The sequence below is a fragment of the Bombyx mandarina genome, chromosome 28 (assembly GCF_030267445.1).
Source record: "Bombyx mandarina strain Sakado chromosome 28, ASM3026744v2".
NCBI classification, from domain to species: domain Eukaryota; kingdom Metazoa; phylum Arthropoda; class Insecta; order Lepidoptera; family Bombycidae; genus Bombyx; species Bombyx mandarina.
Genome location: NC_143233.1, coordinates 676,763 through 703,816, shown reverse-complemented (window position 1 = coordinate 703,816; position 27,054 = coordinate 676,763). Strand labels below are relative to the sequence as shown.

Here is a 27,054-nt window from a genome sequence, read left to right as displayed (position 1 = left end):
ATGAGACGATGATTCTAGCAGAACTTGTGGCGGCGAAAAAACATTTCAATAATAAGGCAACAAATGCCACAAACAATAAATTGAAGGAGCAGGCTTGGCAAACCCTTGTAAATGATTTTAATTCGTCGATTCGTCGTTTCCCACGAACTCCATCGCAGCTTCGACTAAAATGGGAATACTTAAAGAACGCTACGGCAACATAAGAAACAACCTTAGTAAGGTTAGTATAATTAGTTGATTGTTTGTCTCTAATAACACATTGATAAACATGATTTTTTCTTCAGGTTGCCGTTGTATTTGAAATAATTATGCTCTTTGTTACAGGCTGGAGGTGGTAAGGATTGCAGATGAAATTTTGGATAAAGCATGCACATTGTTGTAGGTCACATATAATATTTTTAACACTTTTACAGCCAAGCGGAAACAAGATGGAAGAAAAGAAATGCAAGGCTAGCATAGGGACAATGCATTCGCAGAATATCTAATAGCAAAAAAGAGACTTGACTTGGAAAATAAAGAAAAGGAGATTGTTGTAACAAAAGTTAAGTTAGATTTAGATAATTTAAAAAATTAAAAATTACTTAAAAGGAATATTATATTTCATAAATTAAGTAGGCAATAATAATTTTATGTTAGATAGTTTTTTAAGTATATGTACAAATTCTAAATTAAATATCTTGTATGTACTAACTACCAGAGTGAGATGAGTACTGCCAACGTGACCTGGAGTGATGTCAAGGAGCAAGCGCAAGACAGAGTAAAGTGGAGACAACTTGTGAGGGCCCTATGTACCAGCGGGGTACCCTAGGACTACAACAACAACAACAACAACAACTAACTACCATGTAATTATCATTTTGGAAAATAAAAAATAGTCAAATTATCTTTGGAGTTTATTTTATAAATTATCTTTGGAAGCAATTATTTATAAGTACATAGTTGTGTTTCAGATGTAACTTTTTTAAAAATTGTTACGAACAATTATATTACTTTTCTGTAATGTATCTGCGACTGAAATTTCTGATTCTAATTCTTCTAAATTCATACTTCTGACGATATTATGCAGCATGGCAGCTATAATAACAGCTTGCATATTTTCTAGTTTTAATCTACTTTTCAATGATATACAGGGAGTCTTCTTTTACAAACACCAATGCATCTGAAAATTATACATTAATCTTATACTGTATTGTACTGCTTGTTATACTGTATAACTAAAACAAGCTCTTAACTAAAAAAAAAGATTACCTCTCTATAGTATTTCTTGTTTTAATATGTGATTCATTTTAAATCGTTCCGATTGAGTATGTGGGTTAATTAATCACGTTAAAAGATAGGGTTGTGGGGATAGCCTCTATCGGCAAGCAAATAGCAATTTCCAAGTCCACCTTGTTATCAATGTTCTCTTGATATGTAGATAATTTATTATAATAGTGTCATATTAAATTCATATAAACACCTAAATATATAATATAAATAAATAAAAATATAATAATAATATATAATAATAATAATATAAATAAGGTAATATAAATAAGAAATACCTTTTCAATCGGAATGGTTAATTATAGTTGTATCATGAGTAGACCCAGGCCATCAAGCAACAACATTTTGAAACATCAATGATGCATTGCACACAAATTACACATTCAAAATACTCTTTTTCTATTTCTAAATTCCTCTTCTATATTTGAATCTGTAACACAAATATAAAATGTAGAGGTATCAATGTGTAATAGGAATGAAGGTAAATAGCCTACCAGGTTATAGTATTAGTATATGAATGTCATTTAGGGCACCATGGGAATCCAGCAGTATTATAGAATTCCTGTTGAGTGTGATTTTGTAACACAACAAAAATTTGGTATAATTTTGCTATTGCTATAAACAAATATAAGTTGTAATAACGAGTACTTTTATGGTTAAAATTTATCTTACCTTTTTGACGTTACACTCAAATATGGTCTCATTAAATTAATCAATTCATTCACAACACCTTTGCTCAGAAATCTATAGTCAAATTCGTAATTATTGATCTTCGCCATGTAATTCAGACGATCTTTATTTTCCTAACCATATGATATCGGCCTCACTATCACTATCTGCATCACAATCCATTATCATTTGAAATAATTCCATATCACTATCATCACTGCTACAATATGCCAATATGAAGAGAAACAATTATTAAATTATAGCGATTTACTTTCGAAAGATAAACATGTAACCGGCCGATTTTGACAGATAAGCGAATGCCCATACTAGAGATAGCGCCGCCTACCGGAGAGTTACTTAAAACTCATATTGAAACAGAAGTAAGCACTATTTGTATGAGCGTTCTATCTTTAACAGGCTATCCGTCCTCCCGACGATGGATAGATAAATCCGATAGGAACTGCTGCCCGTCGATAGGTTATTGGAACGTAAGTAAGGACAAAAATATAGATTTGTCTATCTTTAGTAACCGAAACTAAGGATAGATAGGTTATTGAAAACGGCCGTAAGTCGTGCATTTTATTAAATCCCGCGAACCCCCCACTCCGCAATGTAGCTTCAATTGTTTTCAATTACATCGATGGATAAATGAGCGCTCGGTCCACGGAATTTTAAGTGGCTATTGGAGCACGTAGAACATCACAATGAAAACGAAGATTAGTACAACGGCTGCACCAGACTTGTTACTAGAACTTATGACTGCTTCACAGTAGAAACGAGCTATTCTTAAGGAGCTTACTGTAGACCGAATGGTAAACAGTCTACGTCGCCCAAAACACGTCATTACGGATCCTCCCGATCCATTAAAGGTGCTTTTAGGTATCACAAGCACCGGTCAACGTCCTCGTCGAACCCGTCGCTTGTGACGAAGGGCTTGACGAGTGAATTAACCCATAGACACAGCCCACTGAGTTTCTCGCCGGATCTTTTCAGGGGGTCGCGTTTCCGGTTTCCGGTGGTAGATTCTGCGAAGCACTGCTCTTGCTAGGGCCAGTGTTAGCAACATTTCCGGTTTGAGCCTCGTAAGCTGACCTACACGTCGAGGAGAAGCTGAAATAGCCTCCCAAGGTTATCAGCATAGGTAGAAAAAAGAAGAGGAATTTACAAGCGACAATTATCCACCAGAAATGTCTAATAATTGTGAGCCTTTTCATAAAACGTGCAAAGAATACATGTATCTTCGTCCTAAAACCTAAGTGCAGGCGCAAATGTATATTATTTCACATCACCACATACTGGCCTGTTACCTATTGACCATGACGGAGTTCATAGCGGAACGCGTGTCTTCAAAACAATGCACGTTCAAAGCAAATTGTGCTTTAGGGACCCCAACGTAAGATTCCATCAGGTCTCACTCGAAATTCAGATTACATAACTTTTTAATAGATAGCGTTGTGTCAGTCCGTATCACACCACAGCGGTGGGCACACGTGGCGTTTTGATAACGATTAATTATCAAAATTAAATGATAAAGCTGTCAGTGTGTGCTTAATAGTGCATCAAGGTTAGTGCTTATTTTAATGTTCTTTTTTTTCTTTTTATTTCATACTCAAATCGCATTATACGAAACTCTTTAGAAGCAAAAAGATATAATTTAGATGATAATGGCCATTGGTAAGTCTGTATGCACTTGACCAGTGTAGTGAGTATAGTTTTTATGTCTATTCTTTTGCTAGAAAAGGCAAATGGATTTTGTATTAAATAGCCTAGTACTTTTTTTTAAAGCACTTTTAAATGCGAATGAGTTTAGGCTCAAGCTGTTTTTTATACAGTGAAGTCATTAACAATGTCAAAACAGTTAATTCGCTGACAAAAGGTCAACTGTAAGCACTTGCTTCTCTTTTAAAACTACGTAAGGAGAAGTTTTATTTGTTCATATTTCTGTGTCTTGTGCTTCACGGTGTACTATTTTTATGTCGAAGTGAACTAGCTCACGGCCCACCTGGTATTAAGTGATCACCGAAGCCCATCAACCACGTCAATGCCGCCACCCATTTTGAGACATATAGTCTCAGTTTTTACAGAACGAGGGCTGCCTCACCCTTCAAAGCGTAACGCATTACTGCTTCACGGCAGAAATAGGCAGGGCAGTGGTACCTACCCGCGCGGACCCACAAGACTTCCTACCATCAGTAATTAGGCAAATTATAATTTAAACGGGTTTGATTTTTATACACGATGTTATTCCTTCACCGTGGAAGTCAATCGTGAATATTTACCAAGTACGTATTTAATTGGAAAAATTGGTACCCGCCTGCGGGATTCGAACACCGGTGCATCGCTACATACGAATGCACCGGACGTCTTATCATTTAGGCCACGAAGACTTAAGCATAGTCCACCGCACTACTCGGGGCCATTGTCCTGCAAAATCCATTTCAAGACTATGAGGGTAATCTTCACCACCCAATGACCGGCTCCGGAATAAGCCAATCAATAATCAAGAATCCTTAACGTCGGTTCGTGCCGTTCTCGACCTTGATGCGTGAGGTCAGAGTGTCGATTTTTGAACTTTGTCCTAACCTATTATTTATCACTCTTGATGGCGTCAGAGTTCACCTGGTTTTGAGTGAATCATCATCGTTTCATTCTCCTGCCCTTCTCCCAGTCACGTGGGGTCGGCGCAACATGTTTTCTCCTTCCATACTCCTCTATCATATACAATTTCTTCGCTCACTCCCCTCTTACACATATCGTCTTTGACGCAATCCATCCATTTCTTCTTAGGTCTACCTCTTCCTCTATATCCTTCCACATTCATAGTTAACACTCTCTTACCAACCTCATTTTCATTTAGTCTTATCACATGTCCATACAATCCCAAGCGCGCACTTCTCAGCTTCTCGGTCACAGGTGCCACTTTCAGACTTCTTCTAACATATTCCATGGTATTGAGTGAATATCGGGCCTATATATCTGAACGCCGCCCAGCAGAAAACACTAGATCTTAGTCACTAATCAGACATGACGATAAGACTGCTTCTCTGCAGAAATAGACCATTAGTATTACGAGAACATTCTACGCTCTCACGCTCCTAATATCTCCTCTCTCTAAATAATTGTTAATTACCCGCTCTTTTAGTGGCTTATATAGAATTCGAATTTAAACACCGTGGATACCAGATAAATTTCTTTCGGACTCAAAATGTTTATCTTTCGCGGCAAGTTCTTGAACAAAGGTCGACACTCTCTTGGTATATCTCTGACGTTTTTGTAACGGGAATATCTTGCTGTCAATGTCCGTTCCGTGGTCCGTCTCGCTCGCACCAATGAGCCCACTCAGACGCGTGAGCGTGACAAAGAAAACCGCGGTTAATTTTAGTAGCATCAAAAACATTTAATAACGAATTTCATGTCCAAATTTAGAGTGTATAATATCCTGATCTTGACTCTGTGTGATGGCTTCTGTTTTGGGTCACGGTAGGAAGACTTCTAACAGACCATAACAGTATTGTCTGATGGTTATCAATCATTACTTCTAAAGTCAAACGAAGCATAAAATCAGTCGTATAGCTACAAAGTATTTACCAAAATGAAAAATCATCGACAGGGACAATTACTGCTACAAGATAACTGTGAACTTTAAAAGGTTTATAGTCCTATAGTCTATATCTATATCTATACTTATACTTATATATCTATACTAATATTATAAAGAGGAAAGATTTGTTTGTTTGTTTGTTTCGAATAGGCTCCGAAACTACTGGACCGATTTGAAAAATTCTTTTTCCATCAGAAGCCGACATTGTCCCTGATGAACATAGGCTACTTTTTTAAAAAAAAATTTATTTTATTTTTTTGGTTTCATGTGTGTTTTAATGTTTCCGAAGCGAAGCGAGGGCGGGTCGCTAGTAATATTATAAAGAGGAAAGATTTGTTTGTTTGTTTGTTTCGAATAGGCTCCGAAACTACTGGACCGATTTGAAAAATTCTTTTTCCATCAGAAGCCGACATTGTCCCTGATGAACATAGGCTACTTTTTTAAAAAAAAATTTATTTTATTTTTTTGGTTTCATGTGTGTTTTAATGTTTCCGAAGCGAAGCGAGGGCGGGTCGCTAGTAATATTATAAAGAGGAAAGATTTGTTTATTTGTTTGTTTCGAATAGGCTCCGAAACTACTGGACCGATTTGAAAAATTATTATTCCATTAGAAGCCGACATTGTCCCTGATGAACATAGGCTACTTTTTTTTATTTATTTTTATTTTATTTTTTGGTTTCATGTGTGTTTTAATCATAGACCTATATAGTAGGGACACGACATATTGTTCTATACGTACAATTGCTTATATAAATAGCACCCATTTTGAAGGCACACACATAAACATATATCTATCTCGTTCTTACTCAGCACTTTAACTCGCAGGAAAACAATATAACAGTATTTCAGTGCGTACATAAAATGAAAAATGAATATACCTAAATGTCTCCGTCTCCGTCTAATGAGGCCGAAAATCCGCCATGTTTAGCGCGCCAAATGTCATTGTCACGTCAGTTCGGCCGCCTGTTTTTGGTTGTACATTATTTATTGACTTTGATATCGATTTAATATGATTGCTTATATAAAATTTCTAATTTTATCATGCTTAAAACATACAAAAATAATAGTTAAAACATATTTTATAGGATCTCAAGAAGGTCGATGCCCCAAAACTATTATCTATATATATTTAAATTCATTATGGAGCCCTCATCCGAAACATAGATTAAACACTTAATAATATATTTGAATCCGAAATATCGGACACCATTTTTCGGTCGGAATCTATTCATCATGACACTAATCATAAATACCTCTTTAAAATATGTCATCAAAACATATTTAGACATTCTGTTTAGATATTTCGAGAAAAAGGCTACCGACAAAATCTCTTCGGAACTATTTAAATAAAATAGTTTTATTCCGCAGTGAGTAAAACACTATTGTAAATTCGTTAAATATTTATTAATTAAGTGATTTTAGACAGGAAGTCACAAGGAATGACGTTTGTAATTTCATTAACGAATAAATAATCTGTAGGTGTTTTTTTTTATCAGGCGGTCCCTTGATAAGTTTAAAATTTTAATCACTCTCAAGTGAGAGTGATTCAAATGGTGCGGTGCACCTTCCTTGAGGTGCACTGCGGTAGTCTGTTACGGACTTTAGAGTCAGCAAAACAATTAAAATAGATTGTAATAGTCTAAGAAAAACACGTACTCAAAATACGATAACATTCAGCATGCTAGAAATGGGCTGATGGTACTGTACTATGCCATATCTTTATGTTTTCTGGCAAACGACAACTTTATAAAATCAGTGTAGCAAATTTTAAAAATCGTCATATTGTTTACTTGGAAAATTTGAAGCACGAACTCGTCTTAGATTTCACATAATATCTAAATCACATCATCTTTGCACATAACAATATACTTAATTCCTATTAAAGTATAAATTCTACAAATACATTCATACTCAACAATATTTAAAATAAAATAAGCCAAGAACGTTTATCGATAAAACCTACTAACATTAAAATCTTCTGGGCAGTACTAAAACCGCCATGTTTTGTGGCCAGATGACGTCACAGTGGCACGAATTTTTGTTGACGTTTCATTTCCATAGGTTTCCTACTTCAGTGGTTTTAATGTTTCCGAAGCGAAGCGAGGGCGGGTCGCTAGTCCGTTATAAGAAAACAGCAAAACAGTTATTTCTCATAATGTAATTCCGAATAACATTTATTTAGATTATAGTCTTTTAAAAGGCCCATAAGCCTAACTGAATCTGAATGGGACAGTTATTAAGTTAAGTTAACAGCGAAGGCTCATTAGGTAGTCAGTGACCATGTTAATATCAGAACCGCATGCTATAGAAATTGTGCTCTACACAGCAACTGTTCTGATTAGATCTTTAATCAGTGCTCAGTGATGCATGTTTCATGAATGACTCCACAGTGAAGTAAATATCTATGTAATATAAAAATGAATTGCTGTTCGTTAGTCTCGCTAAAACTCGAGAACGGCTGGACCGATCTGGCTAATTTTGGTCTTGAATTATTTGTGGAAGTCCAGAGAAAGTTTAAAACCTAGATAAATATGAAAACGCTCGGAATTCAATAAAAATAACAATTTTATTTTTCCTTTGGTACAGAAAAATACATATGGTAGGTACCTTCCAGCAATAAATCATATCTAGCTTAAAAGATTAAAAGATATATCCTTAAATTACAAACGTAACTAATATAACAATTTTATGCTTTTGATACTGATCAAGATCTTGGAGCGAAGTCATAAAAATATTGTATCGTCTAGAGTTCTTTTTTTTAATAACTAACTCCAAAGCCGGCATTGATTTTGTCAATATCACAGTATAAACAAAAATTACCGGTACTTAGAGAAAAAAATAATCTAAATACAAATAAAGATCAGTGTTTCCATACGCAAATCTGTGATTTTAAGAACAGTACAAACAAATATCGAAGTCGTCGTGGCCTAAAGGATAAAGGCTTCGTCAAATAGAACGCGAACTTAGCGCGCGTCAGAGCGCTAAACTAACGCCGCGCTATGACGCCGAGATGTGATGTACTACTGTGGTAACATACCGTCACACAGAGTGCCAGCGCTATAACGCGCTAATTACGCGTTCTGTTTGACGAAGCCTTTAGACGTTCGGTGCACAAAAAGGTCGACGTGCAGTCTAACCCATGCATCAGCCCGCTGAGTTTCTCGCCGGATCTTCTCAGTGGGTCGCGATTCCGATCCGGTAGTAGATTCATTCGCGAAGCAATTGCTCTTGAGTTGTTAGGTCTCCTTCGGAGGCGCTCGGGCAGTTGTTAGCAAATCCCACCCCACCTGGCTGAGCCTTTGCTCGCCCACCTGTCCCGGTGAAGCTGGAAAGGCCTCCGGGCCACCAGTAATCTTTCAATAAAAATAAAAAAAAACGTACGGTGCATTCGTGTTGAGCGATGCACCGGTGTTCGAATCCCACAGGCGGGTACCCATTTTTCTAATGAAATACGTACTCAACAAATGTTCACGATTGCCTTTCACGGTGAAGGAATAACATCGTGTATAAAAATCAAACCCGTTTAAATTATAATTTGCCTAATTACTGATGGTAGGATGTCTTGTGGGTCCGCACGGGTAGGTACCACTGCCTTGCCTATTTCTGCCATGAAGCAGTAATGCGTTTCGGTTTGAAGGGTAGGGCAGCCGTTGTAACTATACTGAGACCTTAGAACTTATATCTCAAGGTGGGTGGCGCATTTCTACTGAAGCCCATAGAAGACTTCAGATTAAATTCAAAAATTTTCCACGCATCAAGGTAGTTAGTGTAAAAAATTTTTTTTTTTTTTTTACGTACAGCTTCAGTGATTTTGTAACCGAATTTCTTTTAAATTTTAAAATATAACCAAAAATCGTATTAAATTGTTCGAAGTATCGTACGCCAAGCGATTTAGAGATAAATACGTAAACAGCACGTTTATTGGATTATAATTTATCAAAACCCTTGGAATTCTATAATTATAACCTCAAGTCTGACTTGTTTTTGTGTACAAAGAACAATAAGCTACGTTATAATGATATTCATTGTCAAACAGTACTTAGCGAACGCGTTATTCAAATTACGATAAATTTATTTACCATTGTCGTCTGTAGCAATGAAAACGGAAGTTTTGAAAAATATGAAGCACAAATAAAAATGTAATACGTTCCGTTATAAAAATATAGTTTACTATTAAATTATTATTTTTTTATTCCTACCTAAGCTGAGAGCCTTGAGAGGCTATTTCAGCGTAACCTTAACTAGTAGGTGAACTCACGGGGCTCAAACCTGACGACTCTGACCGGGTTTTGACCCCGGACGGAGATCGGACGCCGGGTGTAAGAGTGCAGGGGAGTCGTTTAGTGGGTGGGCCCTAAATTCCTTGGGCCCGCGGTCTGCTCTCAACATCTGCAGATCGTTGAGTTTCACATACCCCGCGCGCCCCCTAGGCGCGGGGACCTCGTGGGAGGTTCGGCCCTCGGCCCGAAAAAAATAAATAAAAAAAACCCCTCCGCATCGTCCCATAAGGAACTTCGTCCCAAAAGTTCTTCTTGACTATTTGACTTGACTTGTATGTTCACCCTAATATCGACCGTCTCAAATATTAGACGTATTTTGTTAACTAACCCCGATGCTCTTGTTACAGATGTCACGTCTTCTGATCGTCGTCTTTCCGCTGCTAGTGCTGGCGTCCATACCATTGTACCTCCTCGTTCTGAAGAGTCCACCGCCGATGCCTAAGCTCGACCTGGAGGAGTGGTGGGGACCACCCGAACTTAAACAGAAACATGATACCAGCATCAAACCCTTCGAGATCACTTTCAGTGAGACGGTTAGTTTAATTTTTTTTTAACTGCACCTGTTGAAATCACTATTATACTATCAGTAATAGCCCTTCCAAATCCAACGCTGCTTCAGAGTTCTACAGAATCACACAATGAGAAGCTGAATATATCACGATTGCTTCCAAAATTTCAAAATCGAGACGACAATAGAATTAAGTTAAATAATTAGAATTAAATTAAATTCGATTTTAGTTACTTACAATGTTAGTCGGCAATGTGTTTAAAAGCGCAAAAGCAAACATAAATCACCATTCTTCTTTACCTTTTTAGAGGCGTGATATTATGGCGTGCTCGTCTCGAGCATCAGCTTGAACAGCAAGTTTCTTCTAAATATCAAATGTCTTTTTAGTAACATCATTTATTTACTTGAGAAATCAAGACTACAAAACATCCGCACAGTATATTAAAAATAAGTAAACAAAATCCAAATAACAAATATTGGATAGATTAATCAGATACGTATAAAAAAATAGAAAGGACAAAAAGAAAACAAGGGGTGCACAGCTATCGACCAAAAAAGGAATGATCTATTTGTCTTGTCAATTAGGAAGAATGGGAACACTGAAATTTTCACGAATGTACCAGAATATAGTTTTCCAATGAATCACAGATCTGTAGACTTTCGGAAGTAAATTGGTATAATTTTTTAATTTACTAGATTTATAGAGCAGTTCAAAATAACTGCCTCAAATTTGGCGAAATTTTCCCTAAATTCTTTAATGCTAAACATTTTTGGTCATCATTTCACACGGAGTTAAGAACAGTTAATGCAACTATCACCATATTTTTAGATGGTAAAAGAACTAAAAGAACGCATCAAGAAACGAAGACCTTTCGCCCCTCCATTGGAGGGTGTTGGCTTCAAATACGGGTTCAATTCGAAACAATTGGACAGTTGGCTCAAATATTGGGCAGAAGAATACCCATTCGCTGAAAGGCAGAAGTTCCTTAACCAATATCCTCATTTCAAGACTAATATCCAGGGTTTGAATATTCACTTCATGAGGATTACTCCAAAGGTTAGTACTGTTCGCAATTAACTAAGAAATTTAAAAGCTGGTATTCCAGTTATTTAAGAAAGCTGAGGATCTTCACTAGTCCCCTATAATCTTTGCCAAAATATATTGTAATAAACAGAAACGAATTTTGCGTTTTTAAAAACAATTTATTAAATGGCTGGCCTTATTAGACAGTAATATGAAGAGAGAGTTCGGACAGAGCTTCCGCACGCTACGACAGCTGGCGAGATAAGTGAGCGAGCACTTTTTTTTTCCTACCTATGCTGATAGCCTTGAGAGGCTATTTCAGCTTACCCTAGCGTGTGTACGTGAGCTCACGGGGCTCAAACCGGAGAGTTGCTAACACTGACCCCAGTAAGAGCAGTGTTTCGCAGAATCCACCACCGGATCAGAAACGCGGCCCACTGAGAAGATCCGGCGAGAAACTCAGTGGGATGTGCCTATGGGTTAATTCGCTCGTCGAGCCCTTCGTCGCAAGCGACGGGTTCGACGAGGACGGTGACCGGTGCTTGTGGTGCCTAAAAGCACTGTTAATGGTAAAGCCAACACTGCTCCTTAAAAAGGCGGTCACAGTGTTGCTACTTTGTATTTTCATTTTCTTCCAACAATATTATCATCTGCCAAAACTTTAATGAAGTAAAAGCGTTCTTCTGTACAGGTCCCTAAAGGCGTTGAAATAGTACCACTGCTGTTACTCCACGGATGGCCGGGCTCTGTCAGGGAATTCTACGAAGCCATTCCCCATCTCACAGCTGTCAGTAAAGACAGGAACTTTGCTCTAGAAATCATCGCTCCAAGTTTACCTGGTTATGGCTTTTCCGACGTAAGTATGAGGGAGTAAATCCCACAACGTTTGTGTCCGTTATAAAAAATTAGAGCGCTATAAAAAAAAAGTTATTTTTTATTTTTTATTTATTTCGTAGATGGGTGGACGAGCTCACAACCCAACTGGTGTTAAGTTTTTATTGGAGCCCATAGACATCTACGACGTAAATGCGTCACCCATCTTGAGATATAAGATCTAAGGTCCCAAGTATAGTTACAGCTGCTGCCTCACCCTTCAAACCGAAACGCATTACTGCTTCACGGCAGAAATAGGCAGGGTGGTAGCACCTACCCGCGCGGACTCACAAGAGGTCCTACCACCAGTGATTACGCAAATTATAATTTTGCGGGTTTGATTTTTATTACACGATGTTATTCTTTCACAGTGGAAGTCAATTCGTGAACAGTTGCTTAGTACGTATTTCATTAGAAAAATTGATACCCGCCTGGGATTCGAACACCGGTGCATCGCTCAACACGAATGTACCGGAAGTCTTATCACTTAGGCCAGGACGACTTCAACTTCATCCTATCATCGGGTCTCCAAATAACCCAATCTGTTACCCATTTGACAACCATTTCTAAGAGGCGCATGTCCCTAAAAGCCTATCGGGGATTATAAAATTTTTTTTATTTTTTTTTATTGCTTAGATGTGTAGACGAGCTCACAGCTCACCTGGTGTTAAGTGGTTACTGAAGCCCATAGACATCCACAACGTAAATGCGCCACCCACCTTGTAAGCGTTAACGTAATTACCATTATCACCCACATTAACGTAAGCTCAGTTGTATGCCTTTATAGGAGGTGAAGTCATAATTCTATCGTAACGTTCGTGTCGGGAACCACGAAGCTTCACGACAGAAACTAATAGACTAAAAGGATCAGACATTTGGAGTTTCTTTGAGACGAGAAGAAAACAAAGACTCCATTATTTTCGTAAAGTTAAATTCTCGTACACATACACACGTTCATATTAAGATTCATAATTTAACACATTCATAATTTAACAGGCGGCGGTACGTCCCGGCCTCGCTGCTGCTGAAGTCGCAGTCATTTTCAAAAACCTGATGGCCAGACTTGGTTACAAGCAATACTACGTCCAAGGAGGTGATTGGGGAGCTCTCATCGGTAGCGCTATGGCTACTTTCTTCCCTAAGGTAAGGATTGAAATGTACTAGTTTTAAAAGGCGATGGATACCGCCATTCACAATCTGATGTACAAATATGCTCTCCAATATCTTTTTAAGGCCAGTTGGATCTAAAATGCGTTTTTTTAGGGCTTGAAGGGTTTTCATAATTATTTCTGTTTATGAACAGTGCTCTTGCCGAGAAATATCCTTCGTTTGATCCTTTCTCTAGCCAACCATCTTTTTTTTTTTTATTGCTTAGATGGGTGGACGAGCTCACAGCCCACCTGGTGCTAAGTGGTTACTGGAGCCCATAGACATCTACAACGTAAATGCGCCACCCACCTTGAAACATAAGTTCTAAGGTCTCAGATATAGTTACAACGGCTGTCCTACCTTTCAAACCGAAACGCATTACTGCTTCACGGCAGAAATAGGCAGGGCGGTGGTACCTGCCCACGCGGACTCACAATAGGTCCTACCACCAGTAAAAAGTTCTCTCTAAGTTCTAGAGCGCTGTGGTATTTATAGTTTTATTTTCACAGAATTCTCTTACTCTTGGGGGTGAAACAGATGCTCCAATACAATACAAAATTGACTATTTAGATCAGATGAATGGATTTATTCACTTGGTTGTATCTATGGGCCGTCGTGTCATCTAACCATCAAGTTAGACTTCTTTAAGATCAGGGAAGATCAAGGGAAATAGACCGCGTGCGCGCAGTCCGACAAGGTGGTTCGATCAAATCCGCATCATAATAGAGATCCCATTACACGAAGCCCTTCCAATGTGACAATGTGGGCAATGATCGGAGGCGCTGGAGGGATATTACAAAGAGTAAAATTCTGTTGAAACATGCTGGTCACGACCCTGAGCAGAGAGTTAACGACGCAAGGAAGAGAAGAACAGTTTTGCCTATGACTTTTGAAAATGACAGTACTATTGAGCCCAGGTTTATAGTATTGTACCACTGATATCGTGAATTAGCCGGCTTAATACCAATAAAAATCTATTAATTTCAGGAAATAATCGGCTTCCACTCCAACATGGCGCTAACTCTTAGTCCAGCGGCGACATTCCTTGAGTTTGTCGGTGCCTTATTCCCATCTCTGATAGTCGAATCAGAACTAGCTAACAGACTTTATCCATTATCGGAGAAATACTCAACCCTTCTCGAGGAATTGGGCTACTTGCATATTCAAGCCACGAAGCCTGATACTGTTGGTAAGAAAGATAAATAATAAAAAGTATAGAGCTTGCATTGACGTGGATCAGAATATGTTTATCTACATGCAAGCATCTTGCTCTAAACAACTGTCTGTGCTCTTAACACCAGTGTCGTCCTCTGCAGGAGTCGTTAGCATGAGCTTAGACAGAGAGGAAAGAGGTGATGAGATAAACACTTTACCCTTTTATTGGCTTCAATGGATACCTAAATTTCTGTTGCGTCTCTTTCTTAGAGGTATCTTGAGGTTTTTTTTTTATTGCCTTTGTAGGCAGACGAGCATACGGCCCACCTGATGGTAAGTGGTCACCGTCGCTCATGGACGTCAGCAATGCCAGGGGCAGAGCCAAGCCGCTGCCTACCATAAAGTACTCTCCGCAAGCCTCGTTTGAAGAAGGACATGTCATAGCGCTCGGGAAATACCGTGGAGGGGAGTTCATTCCAAAGCCGGATGGTACGTGGAGGGGAGGTGGCCAAGAAAATGAATAAATGCGTTAACTTCTCATTATATTGTTTTAATTATTTTACAAAATATAATTGACATGCGCGTCCATCTTTTTTCCTCGTGTAATAATTTTAAATTTTGACAATTGGTGCCACTACTGCGTTTCCTGATTTGTGATTGGTTCGTGCGATATGACGTCATCGTTCGCCAATCACAGCTATCAATGTATGACGCGACGTTGATTCGTTAACAATGTCTTTTCACTAAATTTCAGTATTAAAATCAGTTTTATCACTTTTTCCTTTTTCCCAGGAATTGGATTAACAGACTCCCCGGCCGGTCTCCTCGCCTATATCCTGGAGAAGTTTTCCACTTGGACCAACCCCGACTTCCGCAGTAAAGAAGACGGCGGTCTCTCCTACCGGTGGACAAAGGACCAGCTGATCGATAATCTCATGCTGTACTGGAGCACGAAGTCAATAGCCACGTCAATGAGACTTTATGCTGAGTCTTTCAGTTCTAGGCACTTGAACTTAAAACTAGATGAGTAAGTTTTCTTTTTTTATTGCTTAGATGGGTGGACGAGCTCACAGCCCACCTGATGTTAAGTGCTTACTGGAGACCATAGACATCTACAACGTAAATGCGCCACTCACCTTGAGATATAAGTTCTAAGGTCTCAGTATAGTTACAACGGCTGCCCCACCCTTCAAACCGAAACGCATTACTGCTTCACGGCAGAAACAGGCAAGGCGGTGGTACCTACCCGTCTGGACTCACGAGAGGTCCCACCCACCAGTAAAAAGTGTAAAATTAAGTTCGCATTTCTTAATCAGATGAACGTATGTCAGGCCTGATGTGGTGAGCGGTTACCGTAATGTATGAGCATCGGCTGGTCAAGGACATATAGTTCTTGCGAAATACCGTAGAGTTGATTCCAAAGTCAAAGGTTATGGGAGCCAATGATCTCTTGAAGCTCGCTAGGAATGAGCGCAATGGCTACGTGAACAAGCTAGTCGATAAAATGGCAAAACGAGAAATTGCATCGTGGAATGTTCATTATGCATTTCATTACTTTCGTATATCCAATTCAATGCTATATCTCTTCACAGGATTCAAGTACAAGTCCCAACATGGGTGCTCCAGGCGAAATACGAATTAGCCTACCAGCCGCCCTGCATCCTCAAACTGAAGTACCCGAAACTGGTCAATGCCAGTGTCATTGAAGACGGAGGCCACTTCCTGGCGTTCGAGCTACCGGAGATCTTCGCCAAGGACGTCCTGAAGGCAATCGGCGAGTTCAGAAAACTCAAGAACGTGAAGACTGAGTTGTGATTTGTTTTTTTTTAATAAATTGGTGTTTTGTTAACTTAACTTTTTAGGTACTCTGTTATAACAAGCCACGTTGTATTCATTAGATACTGCTATTACCTAAGATGGCTAGACGAAGTCATGTGAATCGTTTTTTACTGAATCATTACCAAAAACCATAATCAAATCAAATAAAAAAAAAAAAATTCAACATAAATGAAAGTACACACTTGTTGAACGTCAAAAAGAACTGCCGCCAATTCACAAGAACTAGCCTCCGTCCTGAGAAGAACTGGCAAGAAACTCAGCGGGCATGTCTTTTTTTTAAATATTAGATTTTTTTAAATATTCATTTTTACAATGAGTATTATAACGTAACAATTATTGCAATATTGAAATGTCCAGAGCGAGCAACTCATTCCCACTTTGTGCAATCTTCTAGATAATCATTGACTTTATAGTAAGCTTTATTGCACAGATGTTCTTTAATAGTTTTCTTAAACCTATGTATATGTAGGTTCTGAACATCTTGTGGGATTTTGTTGTACAGGCGCACAGACAAACACCCGAATGAATTTCGTATCTTATGTAACCTACTCATCGGCACATCAAGCTTGTGTTTGTTCCTAGTATTTCTATGATGTAAGTCAGACTTTTTAGGAAATAGGATATAATAGAAATTAGGAAAAGGCATCCATAACATTTCATTTTACTCTATTGAACTTGATCACCTTTTCTAATGAAATATTTCATTATACACATCAATATTTATTTTAAAGAATATTTGCCTGGGCTCCAAAATTAAAGCTTCGAACTCGTCTGGCTGTACAAAAAAATACCAGTAAAGCACCCCTTAAAAAAATCGCTACTATTAATTCAGCACTTAGCTCACGCCACGCGCCTGGTCGACGTGCGATAAGGGATATATTAATTGTATTAGCGCCAATGATACGTGGGGGACGCGTGAGAGAAATTGACTTTCAGTTAAAAACGTATTAGACCCTCAAAAGGGTGGCTCATTCGGGCTTATTGTGGCCGTCAACTGATGCTTATGAATATTGATGGCAGTTTGTGGCCTATGAAAATAATTTGGGTCGTTGAGTTGGGTCGCATGAGATCGTCCACGTATATCTATGCGACCTGATAACTAGATGTATGAAAGCCAAAGCTATCTTCGACTTTATCAATATATGAGCTTAGGTATATTTTTTTCAGTTGCCAGTACGAACATAAAATATAATCTACTTCTAAAAAATCGCCGAACCCGTCGCTAGCGACGAGGGATTCGACGAGTAGATTAGCCCATAGACACAGCCCACTGAGTTTCCAATACCAAATAAAACGCACCTATAATTACAAAGATAAATGTCGGGTGTGTAACGGTGATTTTAGGTACCTCAAGCACCGGTCACCGTCCTCGTCGAACCCGTCGCTTGTGACGAAGGGCTCGACGAGCGAACTAACCCATAGACACAGCCCACTGAGTTTCTCGCCAGATTTTCTCAGTGGGTCACGTTTCCGATCCGGTGGTAGATTCTGCGAAGCACTGCTCTTACTAGGGCGAGTGTTACGATATAGATATCTATGGGCTCCAGTAACCACTTAACACCAGGTGGGCGTGTGCTCCTCCACCCATCTAAGCAATAAATAAAAAATAAAAACATTTATTACTGCCTTTGTAAGCAGATGAGCATACGGCCGGCATAGACGTTTGAACTACTTAGTTTACGATCCTTATGTCAAATGGTCATCAGAGCTCATGGACGTCACACCGTGAATATCGTGACTGACCTTAAGAGATGAGGTCAAAGTCAACATTGTATCGTATAACCTTTTGAAATACTTTTGAAAGCGGATTTTGAACTCATACTTTTCAAAGTGGATTTTGTAATTAGTTTTTATACTGAACCCAGTCTATTCGAATTCAACTATAAAAGATAACAACTATCAACTATAAGAAATCCGATTTCATTCCAATATTGACTTAGTGTATTGTTACATCAAAATAAAGCTTTTTAAGTTTGAAAATTATCCAGTAAATAGATTCGGAGATTGTCTTAAACTTAAGGTATCAAAAAACATTTGTTTTAAATATCGACACGGAACTTTTCACAATTATTAACATTACTAGCGATCCGCCCTCACTTCGCTTCGGAAACATTAAAACACACATGAAACCAAAAAAAAAAAAAATTAAAAAAAGTAGCCTATGTTCATCAGGGACAATGTCGGCTTCTAATGGAAAAAGAATTTTTCAAATCGGTCCAGTAGTTTCGGAGCCTATTCGAAACAAACAAACAAACAAATCTTTCCTCTTTATAATATTATTATAGTATAGATATAGATTATCGGCATGCAACATAAATTCTTTCTGTAATGCTTGAAGCTCGAATCGCGCCGAGGGAGTGGCTTACGAACCTACCAACCCTTAATCGATAAACGAGACAGCTATACCTGTAAGAAAGGGACGTAGATACAGGGCGTGTGAATTGAAACAAGAATTACTGGGTAACTTTTATTTCTACAAACAATACTTAAGCAAATCTTTAAAATTATTAAATTTGAATAGTATTTATATTAAAAAAACATTCTGATGTATTGTTGAAAAGATTTATTTTTACAAAGCTTTAACTGTGATATCCCGAAATACGGGCTATTAGTAGTCATGTTATTTTTCAAAATTATTTTACTATTACTATCTTAATAGATTTCAATATGTCATCAACAAGTTTCTCTCGACGGCTCAATCTCTGGTTTGAACTGAATGTCCCGCACTCTCCGCGAGAAACGCGGCTCTGCTGCATAGAGCTCAGCGGGCGCTTGCGGTGAGGGTCATCAGGGGGTACCGCACCATCTCTCAAGATGTGGCCTGCGCTCTCGCCGGATCCCTACCCTGGGACCTCGAGGCCGAAATCTTGGCTGCGGTATATCGGCGTAAGGCGCAGGCCTTGAGTCGGGGGCGGTCGCCCGGCCCGTCGGCTGTCGGTCGGTGGAAGCGTGCTGCGCGTCATGTAGCATACGCTAAGTGGAGAGAGCGATTGCTGAAAGAACTTGGCCAAACTTCGGCCACCCGCCGGCGCACCCTCGAGGCCCTGGTGCCCGTGCTGGAGGCATGGTCGGATCGGCGTCACGGCGTACTCTCCTTTCACCTTGCGCAGGTCCTCTCGGGACATGGCTGTTTCGGGAGGTACCTGTGGAAGGTCTGCAGGAGAGAGCCACACCCGGGCTGCCACCAGTGCGGGCACCCGGACGATGACGCGCAGCACGCGCTCGAAACGTGCCCGCGTTGGGAGCACTCGCGGCGAGATCTCGTCGCGGTGCTGGGGAGAAACCTCTCCCTGCGGGCTGTCGTCGCCCGCATGTTAGAGGATCAGGGCTCGTGGGAGGCCATGGCCAGGTTTTGTGACCTGGTAATGGCGTCCCGTGAGGCTGAGGAGCGTGAAAGGGAGTGGGATCCCTCTTCAGCACCTCAGCGCAGAAGGCGGGATGGCCGGCGCGGGCGTGAAGCTCCCGCTCAGCCCCCGTAGGGACTATCAGGTGGCGGGTGCGGGGGCGCCCGGTACTCGACTGTCGGTCCGGTGGTGGGGCGGTGCAAGGTGGCTCCTGTGCGCCGCCCACGGTGTATCTCCCGAAATGACGTCCTTCGGGATTTTCCCGGAGATGAAATCCCGTCTTATCATCAGGACGGGTACCGGCGAAGGCAGACTTTCGGCGCGCACTGCGGTACCGTATGTCTGGTGTAGCCGGTGTGGTGGAGCTCGATGGGGTTTAGTCGGTAGTCGTTCTGCGGGGCAAGTGCTTCGCGCGCCTTTTTCAAGGCGTAGTCTCTTGCGAGGAATTCGGGGAGGTGGAGGACCTTCTCGTCCCCCTCTTCCTCTCAGGAGGCGCCGGAGTCCGACATAACCCGGTTCGTTACCCCCCCGGACCGGGTATCCGTAAATGGATTCCCCAGCGTTAAAAAAAAAAAAAAAAAAAAAAAAATGGTTTGAACTGAACAGATCATACGACAGCACTCTTTCAACTTACGATCCAAACTCCTAAAATAACAACCCACTAACGCAACCAGAAATTTGTTTTATTGTTGGTTTTACTTTTTTCAATTAGAATAAAGGACGTCGTTCCATTTTGAAGTCGTCGTGGCCTAAAGGATAAGACGTCCGGTGCATTCGTATCTAGCGATGCGCCGGTGTTCGAATCCCGCAGGCGGGTACCAATTTTTGTAATGAAATACGTACTCAACAATTGTGCACGATTGACTTCCACGGTGAAGGAATAACATCGTGTAATAAAAATCAAACTCGCAAAATTATAATTTGCGTAGTTACTGATGGTAGGATCTCTTGGGAGCCCGCGTGGGTGGTTATCTACAACCTGCCTATTTCTACTGTGAAGCAGTAATGGGTTTCGGTTTGAAGGGTAGGGCAGCCGTTATAACTATACTGAGATCTTAGAACTTATATCTCAAGGTGGGTGGCGCATTTACGTTGTAGATGTCTATGGGCTCCAGTAACCACTTAACACCGGGTGGGCTGTGAGCTCGTCCACTCATCTAAGCAATAAAAAAAAAGGACGTAGAATAGAATATACGAGAGATGGAGAGAAGCAGCTCGGATGAGTACCTGTGTGTTTAGTTCGAGTATTTTTCATCGTTCTCGATAGCGTAAAAGTTAACTCAAAGTATGCAGTGGGAACAGTTCCTTAACGGCAAACGTAGTACCAAACTAATAAAAGCGTATTGATAAATTACGGAACTTTTCGACTTCTTTAGCTTGGCACTCTCCCGCTCAACTTATCACCGCCTGTGTGCTTATTTCGAGTTTTTTAACGTTCTCGATCGCGTAAAAGTTAACTCAAACTTGTATGGAGTCTGAAACAGCCCCCCTAGCGACAAATGAAGAGAAACTGGAACCCCATACAAATTTGTGTTAACTTTTACGCTATCGAGAACGTTAAAAAACTCGCACTTAGCACATTGGGCATTACTAACACGTGACAGTTACTGTGCCCAATCAGAATCACCTTCTCCATCTTCCTCCAATAAGTTTAAAAATAAATAGAATTCTGAAACTAGTTCTAAATTTGTTTCATAATTTTCTACGAGATCGCGATTTAGAGCCTAACAACGCAAATCATTAGAAACGCTACTTATTTATCTTCTTTCTCGTTCTCTTTACAACCGTTCGGCTTTACATCTTCTTTCCCCCCATTCTGGAGGGGAGCGATCATCAGCAAGTTATTCCCGTTGCGATCGGCCAGACTTCTGAACGGGTAAGTCTGTCTCCACCTCGGCGAATAGTAATACTGGTGTCTCAACACCCTAAGGTGTTCCTTCCCGAAATACAAATCTGGTCTTCCCAAGCCCTTTCCTCTTAACAACTCCTGATTTTCTTCGTTGCCGTACCGGAAATACTCTTCTTGATCGTGGTACAGTTTGGCTCTGGGACCGTCTTCATCAAAACACTGTCGTTTTAATCGAAGTCTTCTGGATTGAGGACTCAGCGGAGATTCGCATTTGATCGCCAAGCTACCGGAATTCTCCTTATTCGTGACGCTGTGGTTCTTCTGCCATTCTAGGACCTCGCAAAGAAGTCCTATGTACCTGTGTAAATTTTATCGAGTTACCGGAATTTTCAAGAAAATATTGCTTTGGCTGTTTGCCTCTTAGATTAGTTTCTCATACAATTTTTTATTTATTGCTTAGATGGGTGGACGAGCTCACGGCCCACCTGGTGTTAAGTTGTTACCGGAGCCAATAGACATCCACAACGTAAATGCGCCACCCACCTTGAGATATAAGTTCTAAGATCTCAGTATAGTTACAACGGCTGCTCTACCCTTTAGACCGAAACGCATTAATGGTGGTACCTACCCGCGCGGACTCACAAGAAGTTCTACCACCAGTAAGAAGACTGACCTGATAGCCATCCGGAGTATTTCGTTCTTCGATAGCTTCTTATCTGGTGGATGAGTGGGCACCAGTCTCCGAAGCTCCGCAAACGCACCACTAACGTTCTGCTGCCTCCAGCGCTCTCTGCAGTTTGTGAAGAGTTTCCGTGGCGGCCGCAGCAAGCAAGGGTTCAGATTTGACAGCTCTTCCGAAATATTCTGTGACAATTCGAATTCAAAGCATTTTTAAGCTCTGACATTTTTGTATACCTACATGAAAAAAAATGATCGCCATCTATAAAATTTTAGGCCCACGTAGGCCCAACAGTTAGCCATCTTCACTGCATTCATGATATCGCTATGAAATTTAATTATTTCAAAATTAAATTAATTATTGTCGTGATATGTACTGAAACTCTAACAAATTATATTTTAGTAAAATACTCGCAGATTATCGCATTACGTGTCCATGAATAACAGTATTTGTATTATAGTTTAGCAAATTCAAAAATGATCGTTATGAACGGGATTTAAGCCTCAAAATTACTTATACTAGTTTTGTGTCTTGCATTTAAGTGGACACGTGGACGTGTGATACCGCGAGCGTCTCCTCAGCGCCGTGTCTTTATTTCGACTTCACATCTTACCTGTATTGTTCTCGGCTGTCTGCTGTCATCATCACTGTCGGGGAGACACAGGTCGTCACTCAGCATCTCACTGTCAGGCTCCTCGTCCGAACAAGACTCTTGATCCGACGCCATTATAGGTTGCGCTACGGAATGAGAGTATTTTAAAATGGGAAACTAATTTTTTGGCTACCAAGCAACTTTCTTCTTAAGTTTGAAGGGTCTAGCGTTATACTACTTAACACACTCTGCGACGCATGATGCTGTATCGCTACCAAATGCCATACCAGCCTTACTCTGGATACGGATAATTTCCATCACGGCTTTCAGCGATTTGTAGCTTGCAAAAAGCCACCATTGATTCCTTAAAAATGGCTTAGTTTGACTGTTAGTTTATAAGAAAGCTATACTAAATAAGTAGTTGTGGATATCATCAACGATTTTCGCCGCCTTCAATTATTACTAATGCTGGTCTTTTTAAAGTAAAACTTTTATTACATCGTCTCAAACTTTTTCGTCTGTGTGTTGCATGTCGCGTGACGGTCGGCCGCGGAGTACGGATACAGTGAAAGGCGCTCGTTAGAGCCACAGCTGACCGTGTAGTGTATAGACTATTACTCATTTATGCTAGTGCTCCACTCTATTTTGTTTGTTTTTGTCAGTGTTTAATCTAAACTAGCGACCCGCCCTCGCTTCGCTTCGGAAACATTAAAAGACACATGAAGCCGAAAAAAAAAAAAAAGTAGCCTATGTTCATCAGGGACAATGTCGGCTTCTAATGGAAAAAGAATTTTTCAAATCGGTCCAGTAGTTTCGGAGCCTATTCGAAACAAACAAACAAACAAATCTTTCCTCTTTATAATATTAGTATAGATGTTGTTTGTCAGAATTAAATGTCTATAATGTGAAAAAAAAAGTTTCACTTTTACCGTGGTTTCATAAAACCACAAATCTTTTTTTTTTGTAAATCAACTTTTCGTGTTTCATAACGATACGGATGTCTTGAGAGATGTTCAAAGTGTCTCTAAAGCATAAACATTCCTTATCTGACCGCGTCGGGGCTACGGAAAGCCGCCTTCGCCAGATTACGTTACTCCTTTGGATCAGGATGCGTAACTGCTTTGCGCCCGGGATAGACAGGACCAGGAGTACAAACCCGAGCCAGGACAAGAGAATAACAAGCAAACATAGTGGTATTTTTTTCAATCCACAATCCTGTTGCTTCATCGCGGACATCGTGAACACATATCGTCTTCTCGCCTTAAAACTGTATAATCTTAAAACTTGCTAATTTTACAGGAGAGTGTTCTAAAGGTTTAACGTGTGATATTTTTAATATTAATCATCTTTGCATCAATATTTTTTTTTGTTACCGGTTACATTATCTGTCTTTTAAAGTAAGATAAAATTATGTATTAATTTTGTTAATAGTAGTCAAAACATAGCAAAACTAAAAACAATAATTAAAACTAAACTACGCTCTTTTGACAGTATTTATAAGAAAAATACTGATGATACCAAATGATTCCGCATATTAACTCAATTTCGATCATTTTTGGAAATTCTACGCTTTTAATGCGAAAAGACGATAATAATATGTATGTGTAAAAACAGATTTCAAATCAGAAAGGTGATTTTTTTTGTCACATTCACACGCGCAACCTCACGGTGAACGGACCCATACAACAATAAAACAGTACAAGCACATTTTGCGCCACTTTGAGAAGGCGGCACGACCTGAGAACCCTCTTGTCGTGGCCGCTGGAAACTACATACCCGGTCCTGTAGACCGAATGGTAAACCGTCGACGTCGCCCAAAGCACGTCATTACGGATCCTCCTGATCCATTAACGGTGCTTTTAGGCACCACAAGCACCGGTCACCGTCCTCGTCGAACCCGTCGCTTGTGACGAAGGGCTCGACGAGTGAATTAACCCATAGAAACAGCCCACTGAGTTTCTCGCCGGATCTTCTCAGTGGCTCGCGTTTCCGATCCGGTGGTAGATTCTGCGAAGCACTGCTCTTGCTAGGGTCAGTGTTAGCAACTCTCCGGTTTGAGCCCCGTGAGCTCACCTACACACGTTAGGGTGAAACTGAAATAGCCTCTCAAGGCTATCAGCATATGTAGGGAAAAAAAATATCAAACAAGCACAGCTCTGTAAGCCGTAAGTCATCCAAAACATCAGAGCGCGTCTTACTCCGAACGGCTTTTTGTTACAAATACAATTTCTGTATTTGTTAATTATAGTGTTTCCTGCGATAACGGCTTCCTCTGATACCCCGTAATAATGGTGCTTTATTTAAATAGTTTCTTTGTGATGTTTATTTTAGTGAATGAACAATACATATAAATAATACGTGAAGCAAAAACTTTGTATCCCTTTTTACGAAAATTGCGCGGACGGAGGAGTATGAAATTGTTCATACTTATAGAGAATATAGAGAAGTGCACAATGCTAATTTTTTTTAAAAATAATGCATAAAAGATACATTAAATCAATAAAGAAAACATTACACACACTAAATACCATGTATTTGACGCACACACGCATGCATACTATTTATTGTCAAACTTTTGTTCTTGACGTCTGTTGCCAAATTGAGATTAAATATTGTTTGTCTTTGTTAATATTTTTTATAGTGTAGTCTTGGCGAAATTTGTGTTTATAAAAGTATAAAATACAATCACAATAGTGTACAAACTTACAATTCCAATTAATTATAGTCGAATTTCGACTACTGCGGGACCTCTAGTACTTATAAAAGGAGGAAAATAATTTCGATCGCGTATATTTTATTGGACTAGTTTGTTTAATGTTTATTTCATTAATTAATTTATATTATATTCATTTAATGTTTTTTATTCTGGTGGTAGGACCTCTTGTGAGTCCACACGGGTAGATACCACCACCCTGCCTATTTCTGCCGTGAAGCAGTAATGCGTTTCGGTTTGAAGGGTGGGGCAGCCGTTGTAACTATACTGAGACCTTAGAACTTATATCTCAAGGTGGGTGGCGCATTTACGTTGTAGATGTCTATGGGCTCCAGTAACCACTTAACACCAGGTGGGCTGTGAGCTCGTCCACCTATATATGAAATAAATAAAAAATAAATTTTGTATAATAGTTTATTCGTTCTCATGTTGCTCTAAGTTTTGGGTAAAATTGACATGCCGCAAGCCTGACTTCAACTCTCCTTGGTAATGCTTTTGTTGACCTTAGACCTAGGATGTATTTATTGGCTTTGGTCAGGCTTTGGCTCTTAGCCGCATTCGACGACACTCATGAGCTAAGTTTTATTTTATTTTTATTGCTTAGATGGGTGGACGAGCTCACAGCCCACCTGGTATTAAGACGTGGTTACTGGAGCCCATAGATATCTACAACGTAAATGCCGCCACCCATCTTGAGATATGAGTTCTAAGGTTTCAGTATAGTTACAACGGCTGCCCCGCCCTTCAAACCGAAATACATTACTGCTTCACGGCAGAAATATCACCTATCACCAGTAAAAGCGGCCTTATCACTTTAGGCAATCTTTTTCAGGCAACCCTGTACGAAGAGACATTGCTTTATACAATGGACGATGTTTTGTGTTTTTGTAGATACCTACTATAAAATATATCGATGTAGGGTAAAAAAACATAGTATATGACAATTTAGATTTTAGATCATACAATTTATACAAAAAAAAACTAAATATTAACACTAAAACGACACATTCTGTCTGAATTACATATACGCGAGAGAGACCGCATGTCGCATCTAGTATGTAATGAGTTAAATACCTTTTTTCCTTGATGTTTCTGTAACAGTTGGCATATAAACACACACTATTAACTTGTAAACCAATAAACAATATACGCGACCGCTGTTTAATTGGCTGTTGGATTAAATTTCTTCACGAAAATGATGTATACACATTGAGCGCTAGATCACGACTGAAGGGAAATTCGCACAAATATTCAAATTTGGAAATGGGGTGGTGGTGGCCTGCTGCGATTGGTCGAGTTAATTATTTGATTAGCCAATACCGAAGTAGACGGAGACGTCCCACAGGGGTTGATATATTGATATCTTGTATGGTTCACGCTTCGAGGGGTTGGAAGTGATGAAGCTAATAAAAATGCAGAGCTAGCTTTTAACCTCTAATATTATTTAAAGCTGACAGCGATAGAATTGCTGCCATTTAAAAGAAAAAATTCAACTATTTTATTTATTTTATTT

General features: G+C 39.7%; 2 protein-coding genes and 2 long non-coding RNA genes across 5 annotated transcripts; 2 read left to right on the top strand and 2 right to left on the bottom strand.

The window, feature by feature from the left end:
• Positions 1-6: 6 nt before the first annotated feature.
• On the top strand, positions 7-883 carry LOC149499664 (uncharacterized). Its single transcript, XR_016325545.1, has 2 exons — positions 7-220; positions 325-883. It is a non-coding gene; the product is annotated as an uncharacterized LOC149499664 (long non-coding RNA).
• An 87-nt stretch (positions 884-970) lies between these two features.
• LOC149499663 (uncharacterized) lies at positions 971-2,473 on the bottom strand. 2 transcript variants are annotated; one of them, XR_016325549.1, is made up of 3 exons: positions 1,939-2,473; positions 1,249-1,696; positions 971-1,159 (listed from the first exon to the last, which is right to left on the bottom strand). It is a non-coding gene; the product is annotated as an uncharacterized LOC149499663 (long non-coding RNA). The 2 variants fall into 2 exon arrangements; XR_016325550.1 differs by having other exon boundaries at positions 975-1,159; positions 1,545-1,696; positions 1,939-2,466.
• An 868-nt stretch (positions 2,474-3,341) lies between these two features.
• LOC114249827 (juvenile hormone epoxide hydrolase) lies at positions 3,342-16,419 on the top strand. Its single transcript, XM_089739042.1, has 8 exons — positions 3,342-3,499; positions 10,164-10,349; positions 11,154-11,381; positions 12,040-12,204; positions 13,218-13,364; positions 14,358-14,559; positions 15,318-15,552; positions 16,118-16,419. The coding sequence occupies exons 2-8, from the start codon at positions 10,164-10,166 to the stop codon at positions 16,338-16,340; spliced, it is 1,386 nt and encodes a 461-aa protein (XP_089595168.1). The 5' UTR covers positions 3,342-3,499; the 3' UTR covers positions 16,341-16,419.
• Positions 16,420-18,817: 2,398 nt separating this feature from the next.
• On the bottom strand, positions 18,818-26,764 carry LOC114249839 (uncharacterized). Its single transcript, XM_089739044.1, has 4 exons — positions 26,616-26,764; positions 22,850-22,974; positions 22,231-22,421; positions 18,818-21,915 (listed from the first exon to the last, which is right to left on the bottom strand). The coding sequence occupies exons 1-4, from the start codon at positions 26,647-26,649 to the stop codon at positions 21,462-21,464; spliced, it is 804 nt and encodes a 267-aa protein (XP_089595170.1). The 5' UTR covers positions 26,650-26,764; the 3' UTR covers positions 18,818-21,461.
• Between the last annotated feature and the right edge of the window lie 290 nt (positions 26,765-27,054).

Bases quoted from the DNA above. Each gene is read 5' to 3' on its own strand.
- LOC114249827 (XM_089739042.1), top strand. From the start codon at position 10,164: ATGTCACGTCTTCTGATCGTCGTCTTTCCGCTGCTAGTGCTGGCGTCC. The intron at 10,350-11,153 runs GTTAGTTTAATT...CCATATTTTTAG, and splicing joins AGATCACTTTCAGTGAGACG to ATGGTAAAAGAACTAAAAGA. The intron at 11,382-12,039 runs GTTAGTACTGTT...TCTTCTGTACAG, and splicing joins TCATGAGGATTACTCCAAAG to GTCCCTAAAGGCGTTGAAAT.
- LOC114249839 (XM_089739044.1), bottom strand. From the start codon at position 26,649: ATGCCAACTGTTACAGAAACATCAAGGAAAAAAG. The intron at 22,422-22,849 runs GTAAGATGTGAA...GAATTGTCACAG, and splicing joins GACAGCCGAGAACAATACAG to AATATTTCGGAAGAGCTGTC. The intron at 21,916-22,230 runs GTCAGTCTTCTT...AAATTTACACAG, and splicing joins ATACTCCGGATGGCTATCAG to GTACATAGGACTTCTTTGCG.